Source organism: Heterodontus francisci, chromosome 6, assembly GCF_036365525.1.
Source record: "Heterodontus francisci isolate sHetFra1 chromosome 6, sHetFra1.hap1, whole genome shotgun sequence".
Lineage (NCBI taxonomy): Eukaryota > Metazoa > Chordata > Chondrichthyes > Heterodontiformes > Heterodontidae > Heterodontus > Heterodontus francisci.
In genome coordinates this window covers 121,019,989-121,032,072 of record NC_090376.1, presented here as the reverse complement: position 1 = coordinate 121,032,072, position 12,084 = coordinate 121,019,989, and the positions used below count along the sequence as shown (strand labels likewise).

At 44.9% G+C, this 12,084-nt stretch overlaps 1 protein-coding gene across 1 annotated transcript in view; it reads right to left on the bottom strand.

Annotated features, from left to right (window-relative positions):
- Window positions 1–1,070: 1,070 nt before the first annotated feature.
- nalcn (sodium leak channel, non-selective) overlaps window positions 1,071–12,084 on the bottom strand; it is a 175,149-nt gene continuing 164,135 nt past the window's right edge. The window contains exons 42-45 of the mRNA XM_068032929.1: window positions 10,336–10,485; window positions 8,221–8,338; window positions 5,924–6,147; window positions 1,071–1,331 (exon numbers count right to left, since the gene is read on the bottom strand). Of these exons, the coding sequence (XP_067889030.1) occupies window positions 5,954–6,147; window positions 8,221–8,338; window positions 10,336–10,485 (462 nt within the window). The 3' untranslated portion in view covers window positions 1,071–1,331; window positions 5,924–5,953. The remainder of the gene's footprint in view (window positions 1,332–5,923; window positions 6,148–8,220; window positions 8,339–10,335; window positions 10,486–12,084) is intronic.

Here is a 12,084-nt window from a genome sequence, read left to right as displayed (position 1 = left end):
AAAAATGCTTTCGATCAGACGTGAACATTTAGTAAAGGCACAGTATGTTGCAATTTCAGTTTACTCACACTGATGGATTATAATCAAACAAAGGTTATAACTACCTTAAGTTCACACATACACACACACACACACACACACATATTTGTATTAACCACTGACATTTCTATAAAAAGGTTTTACATCCAATATGGTTATGAGAACGAAAATGTAAATTCCACAAGTTTCGGAGTAAGGGTTGATCCTCACTGAAGTAGTTATGGCTTATTTACTGCAGTCTGTCTTTGGTTGTGACTTCTCAAGACACTGCACTCAACAGAATTCCACACCAGAGGGCAGCAAAGCACAGAAATCATTTTTAAAACTCGCAAGCTCTTTGCATTAAATGTGAATGCAAATAATTTGACGTGGATCTACCCAGGCAGGCAACATCCAATGGACGGTTGGCAACCTCCAGGATTGGTCTGGAGTTTCTATGAGTTTGAAGACTGATCTCCAGGACACTGCTGTGAGCAAACCCAGGAGAAAAATCATAAGGGCATTAAAAGAAGTTATTTTTTCATATTCTATGGACACTTTTTTGTTTAATTGTTATTTTAAAAAACTGGAGAGAGGATTAAAAGGTTGTTTGACTGACAGTGAAGAATTATCCAACTGGGTAGTGAGTGTCTGCTGGTTCTCTGGCCGAGGGGGAGGGGTGCCATGAGGATTGATGTGTCAGGTGACCAATGGCAGGAGTATGGGGGTGGGGTGGTTGAACGTAGGAGTTCATGAGATGAAACCTCCAGAAATATGTCCAGCCAGAGTTGGACACCCACTAATCCAATGTCTAAAGTGCAATTTGTGGTGGTGTAACTTAATCCCCAAGCTTTAAAACCGAGCAGATGCGCATCTCATTCTGATGGTGATCCATGATCAAGATGGAAAAACATCACAGAATCGTTCAGCACAGAGGGTAGCCATTCAGCCCATCATGCCTGTGCCAGCTCTTCAATGAGTTATCCGATTAATCCCACTCCCCCCTGCTCTTTCTTCCCCCCCCACCTCCACCCCACATTTGGATAACCTCAATCCAGGTCCCAGTGGAGATGAACCTATCACTCAAACCTCAGCAACCACCCCCTCTGCCGCAAACATTTGGCAAGATCAGACAGACAAAGAATACAAAAAGAATGAGGAAATTGTGCTCCTCCAGTAGGCAGTGCTCGTCTGAGGCTGGTGCAGGCCTTCTATTTGGGCAGTGACAGGGCAGCTTTGAGTCTGAAGGATATTTGATGCTGTATTCTGGTGCAAAGTTAAAAATCTGCATCTCCAATATTTTGGTTCTTCACCTTGAGAAACACAAATATACAATACACATTTCAGAACTCATGGATCGGTTTTTGTAAAGGTTCAAAAAAGCAAAAAGATCTCTAGAGTGGGAATTTCCTTGGATTTGCTTTTGGTGCAACATGGCCGGATGTGAAGTGAGAATTCTGCTTAAACATTCACGTCCTCCACCACCGACGCACAGTGGCAGCAATGTGTACCATCTACAAGATGCACTGCAGCAACTCACTAAGGCTCCTTCAACAGCACCTTCCAAACCCGTGACCTCTACCACCTAGAAGGACAATGGCAGCAGGTGCATGGGAACACCACCACCTGCAAGTTCCCCTCCAAATCTGGGGCTGTTCTCCTTAGGGAAGAGAATATTGAGGAGATTTGATAGAGCTGTTCAAAATCATGAGGGGTCTAGACTGCGTAGATAGGGACAAACTGTTCCCACTGGTGGGAGGATTGAGAACGAGAGGACACCGATTTAAGGTGATTGGTAAAAGAACCAAAGGTGAAATGAGGAAAAACCTAAGCAGCGAGTGGTTAGGATTTGGAATGCATTGCCTGAGGGTGTGGTGGAGGCAGATTCACTTGAGGCCTTCAAAAGGGAAATGGATAAGCACCTGAAGAGAAAAAATATGCAGGGTTACAGGGAAAGGGCGGGGGAGTGGGACTAGCTGAGTTGCTCCTGCAGGGAGCCAGCAAGGACACAAAGGGGCTGAATGACGTCCTTCTGTGCTGTAACCATTCTATGATTCTAAGCCACTCGCCATCCTGACTTGGAACTACATTGCCGTTCCTCCACTGTCACTGGGTCAAAATCCTGGAACTCCCTTCCTAACAGCACTGTGGGTATACCTGCCCCACAGGGACTGCAGTGGTTCAAGAAGACCACCACCTTTTCAAGGGACAATCCAGGATGAGCAATAAATGCCAACATCCACATCCCAAAAGTAAATAAATACATGCATGAACAGGGTTTTTGTTGCGCTTCCTGTAAAGTCATGGACGATGAGTGGAAACAACTGCAAGGAAATTCAGACCCCAGATCAAAGCTCTGAATATTGCAAATAAATAACAAACATCAGATGGTGGTAATTCGGAAACAAAAAGTTACTTCACTCATTATCTACATGCAATAAGCACAGGCAAGGAAAGCAAACATTTCATATCCGTCCAAATAGTTGCATGTCACGTCAGCCTAGGCTGTAGGCTATTTGACTGTGAGAAGCATCACGAATGAATATAATCCTCATCTCAAGGTCCAGAATTTCCTTGGCGTGATTTACATTAGTTTGTTTTTTTTTATTTAAAAAAAAAGTGTAAGTATCCTTGGGTATGGTCATATTGGTACAAATAATCGGGTTAAATCAGTGCAAGCAGGTGAACCAACAGGCAATTTCCGTGCAGCCTTTAAGAGGCACTATTTTGCAACGCACTAATCATTGGGACACTAAAGAACAAGAAGGTAAGGCAGGAAAACTGCTCAGCTCTTTAATTTCTCTTTCAAAGTTCTTCATTATGCAGCTTCCCAGTATTTTTTGTTACACAGACAGAATTATGAGTAATTGCCATCCTGTGCCTCTGAGCAGCTGGACATTTCCATGGACCAGAATCTACCGCTGGACTCATTCAGACCTCCTGGAGGGGTACTGAAGGCAGATTGAACACATTCCTGGGTGCAGCTGACACCAAGTAACACAGAATTATAGGAACATAGGAACAGGAGCAGGACATTCAATCAGATCATGGACTTGTATCTTAAGTCCATCCATTCCATATCTTTGCAATTCTCTACCTCAGAGAGCTGTGGAAGCTCAATCACTGAGCATGTTCAAGGTAGAAAATCAACAGATTGCTGGAGACTTATGGCATCAAGGGATATGGGGATAGCACGGAAAGTGGCGTTGAGGTAGATGATTGGTTATGAGCTAATTAAATGGCGGAGCAGGCTCGAAGGGCTGAATGGCCTACTCCTGCTCCTATGTTCCAATGTTCTCCTGCTTTGGTTCCATATCCTTTTCTACCCTTGTCTAGCAAATCTATTGATCTCAGATTTAGATTATTCTTTGAGCCCCATCATCTACTGCTATTTGTGGGAGAGACTCCCACACATCTACTACCTTTTGTGTGAAGAAGTGTTTCCTAATTTCACTCCTGAATGGCCTGGCTCTGATTGTAAGCTTTTGTCCCCTTGTCCCACACTGTCTCACCAGCGGAAAAAGTTTTTCTCTATCTACTCTTGTCAATTCCTTTCCAAATTCTAAAAACCTCAATCAAATCACTCATTAACCTTCTATATTCCAGGGAACACAAGCCGAGTTTATGGAATCGCTCCTCACAATCTAACCCTTGGAGCCCTGGTAACATTTGGGTGAATCTACACTGCACTCCTTCCAAGGTGTGGTGTCCTGTACTGTACACAGTGCTCCAGATATTGTCTAACCAGGGCTTTGTATAGCTGTAGCAAAATCTCCTTTCTTTTATATTCTAGCCTTCTAGTTATAAAGGCTAATATTCTCAAGCCTTTTTGATTATATTTTGTACCTGACTGCTACATTTTAATGATCTGTGTACACGGATCACTGAATCTCATGTTAACTGAGGGATGGCACTAGCGCTGGCACTGACTGCCAGCTCCCTGCCTCCCAGGGCTAGACACCAGTGATGCATGAAGCTGCACATTCTCAGCAGCACAGGCCATGAAACACACTGGGACATCTCTCCCCAATTTCCTTGGGGACCTGCACCCAAGAAGCATTCAGCCACAAGCGCAGTTGTTCCAGTTTCCAAAAATCTTCCTTAAATATTTTCGGTCCTCTATTTCAAGAACTCCTCATTTCTGCCTTTCATAGGATGAACTTGAGCGCATCCAAACTCTGCTGCCCGTATCCGAACTTGCACGGAGTACCATTCACCCGCTATGCTCGCTGACCTACATTCGCTCCCACTCTGGCAACGCATCAATCTTAAAATTCTCATCCGTGTGTTCAAATCCCTCCATGACCCTCACCCCTCCCTAGCTCCGTAACCTTCTCCAGTCCCACAATCCGAGATTTCTGCACTCCTCCAATTCCAGCCTCTTGTGCATCCCGAATTTTAATTGCTCCACATTGGTGGCTGTGGCTTCAGCTGTCCAGGCCCTAGGGCTGGATTTTGTTCTCCTCCGGGTGTGCTATCCTTGTTGGGTGGGTGGGTGGTGATGGGGGGGGCTGAAGTTGGCTCTGTACCTTGATGCCAGTAGGCCCCAGCCCAATCCTCACAGAGGTGGCGGCCCACCCCACCCCTGCTGCTGCAATTTACCTATTCAAATGAATGAAATTAATAAATTTACATGGACGTACCTGCGATCTTGAGGGACCCCCGCAATCTTTGGCACGGTGGCCGGCACTCCTGCACCTTCAGATCCCCGTCCAGGGAAACACGGCACCGCACAAGTGGGGAGGGAGGCAGGAGGTACGTCTGTCAGTGCGGGGGGGTGTGGGGAGGAAACGGTTAAATATATGTAATGGGTGTAGGGGATGGTGGGAAGAGTTGAACCCTAAACTTTGTGCAGTCTTGCGGGGGAAGGTTAGATGTAAAAGGTAAGTGTTTTGGGAGGAAGAACAAATAGTTAATGTAATCGTTATTTGTGGGGGGAGGGGTTGTGGGAAAGGGGCATTAGAAAATTATTTATTTAATTTTGTGGGGTAGGAATTAAAAAATTTAAATTGGGCGGCAAGGCTGGCTACCCTTTAATAATGGCACCAGCTCCTGTGCACAGGCAGCTGACGCCTTTGCCAGGGATGGACAGCCCACCCCCTCCACCGCTCTGAAAATCCAGCCCCTAAGCTCTGGAATTCCCTCCCTAAACCTCACCGCCTCTCTATTTCTCCCTTTCCTCCTTTCAGATGTTCCAAAAACCTGCCTCTTTGACCAAGCTTTTGGTCACCTGTCCCAATATCCCCTTTATTTGGCTCGGTGTCAATTTTTTCTGGTAACACTCTGTGAAGCACTTTGGGTCATTTTACCATGTTAAAGATGCTATATAAATGCAAGTTGTTGTTGTACCCACAGTCACTGGGCTTTGGTGAAACAGGTGTAATTCACCCCGTGTTTACTGGTGCAGTAAAGTTTGTGCAACTGTCACCCAATGTGCACAGGTCACAGATTCTGTGTAGAGAGCATTGAAATGGCTCTCTACTAACCACAACGCACAGTGTAAAAGCCACAGAAAGTCTGTGGGCAGGTGTAAATCCAATAACCAGCGAGCTCTCTTCCTTCGCCACTGACTGCAAAATCTGGGCCCTTGCTCTATGTCTAAAGAATGGAAGACTTGTATTTATATAGCGCCTCTCATGACTTCCGAACGTCCCAAAGCGCTTTACAGCCAATGAAGTACTTCTGAAGTGTAGTCACTGTTGTAATGTAGCTCTACCCTATCGAACCCCTTTCTCATTGTTAAGACCAGTCTCAGGTCATCCCTCAGCCTTTGCTTTTTTCTGATAGCTTTTTGTTGTACTTAGCAAAATATCAATTACCCACTTGATACACTGGATACCTATTGTAGATTAAATGATAGAGACATAATAATATTAACTAGGAAAGCAGTCACACCATCACCTACCACCTTTTCAGAGTCCTCCATCTATCTTAATTAAATATCTAAGAGATCGTCTGCACTCTCATCACTTTCCACAGTTAGTTGTCGGGTCCACCATTTCTTCACATCCGATCCTGAAGAGGCAGCATCTGACATCGGGTTAATTTTGCACATAACGGACCTAATGGCCGTACGACCTCCGAATCGTAGATTCACTGTCGACACGGAGTGGCTGATAGGTTTAGGAGCTGGAAGGCCAATGGAAAAGCTACATAAGCAATTTTATCTTCAATTAAGCCCAAGTCAAACCAAGTTCAAAAACATGGGCCAGTGCAGCAACTTTATAAAATAATTGCAAACTTAATACAAATTACTGATAATAAACACAGAAGTTATGACACAGAAACAGCCCATTCGGCCCAGTTGGTCCATGCTGGTGTTTATGCATCAAATGAGCCTCCTACCACTCTATTCACTTCAGCTCAACCTTTCATATCCTTTCTTTAGGAAGGATGTCAAGGCCTTGGAGAGGGTGCTGAGGGGATTAACATCATGATACTAGGGATGAGGGATTGCCATTATATGGAGAGGCTGGTGTTCTCCTTAGAGCAGAGAAAGTTAAGGGGAGATTTAATAGCTGTTCAAAATTTAAACTATTTCCATTAGCAGAGAGGTCAATAACCAGGGGCATAGATTTAAAGTAATTGGTAGAAGGAGTAATTTTTTTCACCCAGTGGGTGGTAAGGGTCTGGAACTGACTGCCCGAAAGGGTGGTTGAGGCAGAAACCCTTATCGCATGTAAAAACATACTTGGATATGCACTTGAGGTTCCATAATCTACAAGGCTACAGACCAAGAGGTGGAACGTGGGATTAGGCAGGATAGCTCTATTTCTGCCAGCACATACATGATGGGCCGACTGATCTCCTTTTGTGCCATAAATTTCTAAGGCTCGACATAGGGTTTTAATAGAATAAGTAAGGAGAAACTGCTTCTGTTGTCACACCGACACAAAAGTATTGGTAACCAGGACACAGATTTAAGATAATTGGCAAAAGAACCAGAGGAGGAGATGAGGAGAATGTTTTTTTTTTACACAGTGAGTTGTTGTGATCTGGAACGCGCTGCCTGAAAGGGCGGTGGAAGCAGATTCAATAGTAACTTTCAAAAGGGAATCGGAGAAATACTTGAAAAGGTAAATCGCAATGGGGAAAGAGCAAGGGAATGGGACAAATTGGGCAGATCTTTCAAAGAGCCAGACATGATGGGCTGAATGGTCTCCTCCTTTGCTGTAAGATTCTATGATCAGAGAATGGTGTTATTACACAGCAGACAGAAGCCCTGAAGTCAATGGCTACTCACCCCTCGGCTTTGCAGCAGTACCTGCATTTTTACCCCTCAATTCTGGCCGGTGTTGGGCCATGGATTGTGACCCGAATCCAGGTGGGTTCAGGTCATTGGGCAGAGTGCTCTTTGAACCTGCTCTGCCTGACTGTGCCCTGGCAAACAGGCAACGAGGAAATTCAAGCCCAGGTATTTTTGGGGTTTTCTTTTGCCTCTGTCCACATCACAACATCATTATTCAATCGAGAAGGTTCATTGGTAACTAGTTTGCAGACCTGTGTTGATGTCACTCCATGCAGAAATATGAATATTCCTCCTCCTTTTCTTTCCTGTAAGATAATGTAAACTAAGCAAAATAGGAACAGACTGGACATTGGTGGCTCTTCTATTCCCAGTGGGCAGCGAGCCTTTGGAATACTTTGCATGATGGTGCGGCGGCTGCTGACCTTCTATCTCTTCAAGTAGGAGCTGGACTCGTCTTTGAATGGTGCACAGATCGTATTATATAGATGGTGAGTATATTTACAGTAACACTCAGTCTGTGTGATCTCCTGGACTGGTTTTGATCGACTGAGGGGAGGGCTGGTTGGAGAGGGATTTCCCAGGAGTATTTTCTCCCTTATTGCCTGAGTTTTTTCGCCATCCCATGAGACTAACATGGCACTGGGAGGGGGTTTGAGAGGAAAGGTGTGTTAGTTACAATGCTCTGGCCATTGTGGGGAAAGGGCAGACTCGATGGACCGCTAACCTTCCCTGCCGCCAGTGTTCGTTTGCAACGGTCATCTTTTGCTTAATGGAGCAACTAGGTTTCACCATTAATCATGGAAAAAATGACTAGCAACGTGCCACGAATGCAGACTCTCAGCTGTCCCTGTGGTAGGAGATCCTTTGTTCCTGTTAAATGATCATCTTAGTTATTTCTGCAAATTCTTTCAGAGCTGTAGTTATGACAACACAAGACACGACTCTCAAAGTACCTGATGGGAGGCGCCACTGACCAAATTTTCTTTGAGGCTTTCCAATATCGGCAGCGTCTGATCGATAGCCACCCCTGTCCGAATGTGTGGGACTAAGCAGCTGCTGTTGACTACTGGACTGCACAGGAGACAAGAGTGATGATTGTTGACAATCTCATTATTGTTGAGTTAGCAATCACTCTATCATTATCAACAGGAAGAGCAATCAGCGGACAGATGCTCCTTTTCCGGTAATGACTGTGCATGCCACCATAAATCACATTTTATATAATTATACAGCAGGGGAACACTAGTCCAGTGGTTACAATATTAAACTATTAGCCCGGGCGTGGGGAGTTCAAATCCCACTGCGCAAAGTTTAATTTAACCAGTCTGGTCATGTGTGACTGGCCACTAACTACTAAATCGTTCACGAAGGTCCTTCAGGGAATAGAACCTGCCATCCCAATCTGATCAGGCCCATGGTGAGGGAGAGCTTCCGCTACCTTTGTGCGCTAAGACCAAACCAGCACAAAACCACTGGCGTTCACTTTTATGCTGGATCAAGATTCAATTCAAAAGTGGGCAGTAATGGGACAATAAAACAAAAGATGGCCCAGAGGAGCGGGACATGACAAAAATAAAATCCATCATCCCTTTTGCCATTAATCTCTCCTGCCCTGCACCCGATCACAAACCTTCCCCTGTTTGCTCTTCCTCTCCCTCCCCTGTCTCTGTACTTGATTAAAACACGTTAGACTTCTAACTTTTTCCAGTTCTGATGAAAGGTCATCGACCTGAAACAATTAACTCAGTTTCTTTCTCCACAGATGCTGCCTGACCTGCTGAGTATTTCCAGAATTTTCTGTTTTTATTACAGATTTCCAGCATCCGCAGTATTTTCCTTTTCTATTGATTAAACTGTCACTGATTATTACTAACTCTTAAATACATCAAGCAATACTTATTAATGGAGAGATATAAGAAACAGTTATGTCCTATTATGCTGCCTGATTGCACTGGCTCATGGAAATTTTAAGTTTGTGATTATGCAAATTAATTTTGGCAGAAACCTGAAGCTGAACCTTAGCAGTGCAATTTCAAGCGCATATGCTAGGCTCAATTTCCTGATTGCACCCAAAGAGCTTAATTCCCTCGGTAACTAGCAATGGACAATAAGTATTGGCTTGCCAGTGTCACCTCCATCCCAACAGCAAATTTTTAAAAATGCTATTGGTTGTGGTACGTTACAGGTGAAAAGGTTCTCACAGATGCATAGATTGAGGATCATTCATAGTTCTATATTCCTGGATGGCATTAAGCTTTGGAAGAGATGGTTGATTTTCAACACTGTGTAGGAAGGTGCATCAAGGACACACTGAATAGGTGTGGGCAAAGTTTCAATAGGGAGGCATTGCTGGGCAGTAAGGAGCTGGGACCCTCATTTTTCACAGTTGATCACAGGTTTCCTTCGGCTGTGTTGGTTCTGGGTCTGTGGAAGGAGATGGTCTTGACTTACAGATTCTCCTTCATTCTAATGCATTTTCCTGTTTTTATAGATAAGCAGCAGTGTGGCTATGATGTCTTGTGCTTACAAGGTCTGGGGACCCAACCCACATGACAATTCATGTTCCGAAGTTTTTACACCGTTGCACACCACAGATTATTAAATACACAGGGCCTTGTTTTCAAATGTCTCCAAGGCCTCACTCCCCTCCCTATCTCCGTCACCTCCTCCAGCCCTGCAACCCTCCAATTCTGGCCTCTTGTGCATCCCTGATTTTTAATTGCTCTATTTCTGGTGGCCGTGCCTTCAGCTGCCTGGGCCCAAAGCTCTGGAATTCCCTCCCTAAACCTCCCTGCCTCTCCACCTCTCTCTCCTCCTTTCTAAGATGCTCCTTAAAATCTACCTCTTTGACTAGGCTTTTGGGCAACTGTCCTAATATCTCCTTATCTAGCTCGGTGTCAAATTTTATTTGATGATCGCTCCTATGAAGCACCTTGGGACAGTTTATCACTTTAAAAGATGCTATATAAATACAAGTTTTTGCTGTTGCAATGCACTCTGAAAGGCAAGAGGTTTAAGAAATGTATAATGGTCATTGTGAATATGAAAGGCAGAAGGGAATTACCTACCTCAGGTGGAGCTTCACTATCTTGATTGCTGGCGAGCATTTCTTCACTGGCTTGGGTTGTTTCAATGCTGGGAGGTATAAGGAACCTGCTTAGTTCCTGCTGCTGACTCTCTCGCAAACTGTGGATGATGCTGCAGGACTGTTGCTGTTTCTGAAGACACAGGATAACATTTGCTCAGGAAGGTAAAATATCAGGTCTGAAAATACTTACAGGCAAGACAGGCAGTGAATCCATTAGGACAGTAGGCTGTGGGCATAATATTTGATTTTTATGGCCCCCTGGAGAAGAAAAGCTGAGAACGTGGAGTCTCCGCTAAGGGTCCAATGGAAAACTGTGCCCAGAACAAGACCAACACTGTGCCTGTTTGGCTGAGCTGTCACGCAAACTCTTTAGCAGAAGCACGAAGGTGAAATCTCCTGTAAATCAGTGCGATTAAACAGCGTAATCAATCGGAATTGATCTGTGACTGGAGCACAGTCAATGGGGCATCGTAGAGAGGATTGGGATGGCCAGGTCATGAAGCATTCTTTGTCTTTTTAAAGTAATTGATGATTTCTATAGCAGCAGGACAGGACTTGTGGCGGTAAATGACTGCTAGCAGGGTGATTAATGCTGGAGTCGTGTGATCATGGGGAGCCTGTGCACCTGTAAATCTGGGCGCAGTTCATTGAATGAAAGGAATAGGCGAAACTCGCCTGTGTGACCCGGGCGCGTAGCCAGTTTTGTGGGCACAGCTTAGTTCGGGCGAAGGGTCTGTCGAGCGGACTTCAAAGATCTCATGGATACTTGGGGAGGAATGCAGATATGGTTGCAACTTTCTTACGCTCAAAATGCACCAACCTTTTGCATATTTGATTTGATTCCGCCCAGATTAAGCTGTTATCTGGGTGGAAATTACACACAAACACCAGGTTATGATGTTAAAAGCGAAGTTCACTGTAATTGGAACTTCGGCGAGACCACACTTGGAGTAGTGTGTGCAATTCTGATTGCCATATTATAAAAAGGATATAGTGACATTCTTCAGACTACTAGAAAAGATCGGATGTCCACCAAAGCTACTAAGTATCATCACCTCATTCCATGACAATATGAAATGCAAAATTCAGCATAGCGGTGCCTCATCAGACCCCTTTCCTATCCTGAGTGGCATGAAACAGGGCTGTGTTCTCGCACCTACACTGTTTGGGATCTTATTCTCACTGCTGCTCTCACATGCGTTCAAGTCTTCAGAAGAAGGAATTTTCCTCCACACAAGATCAGATGGCAGGTTGTTCAACCTTGCCCATCTTAGAGCGAAGACCAAAGTACGGAAAGTCCTCATCAAGGAACTCCTCTTTGCTGACGATGCTGCTTTAACATCCCACACAGAAGAGTGTCTGCAGAGTCTCATCGACAGGATTGCAGCTGCCTGCAACGAATTTGGCCTAACCATCAGCCTCAAGAAAACAAACATCATGGGACAGGACGTCAGAAATGCTCCATCCATCAATATCGGTGACCACGCTCTGGAAGTGGTTCAAGAGTTCACCTACCTAGGCTCAACTATCACCAGTAACCTGTCTCTCGAAGCAAAAATCAACAAGCGCATGGGAAAGGCGTCCACTGCTATGTCCAGACTGGCCAAGAGAGTGTGGGAAAATGGCGCACTGACACAGTACACAAAAGTCCGAGTGTTTCAAGCCTGTGTCCTCAGTACCTTGCTCTACGGCAGCGAGGTCTGGACAACGTACGTCAGCCAAGAGCGAC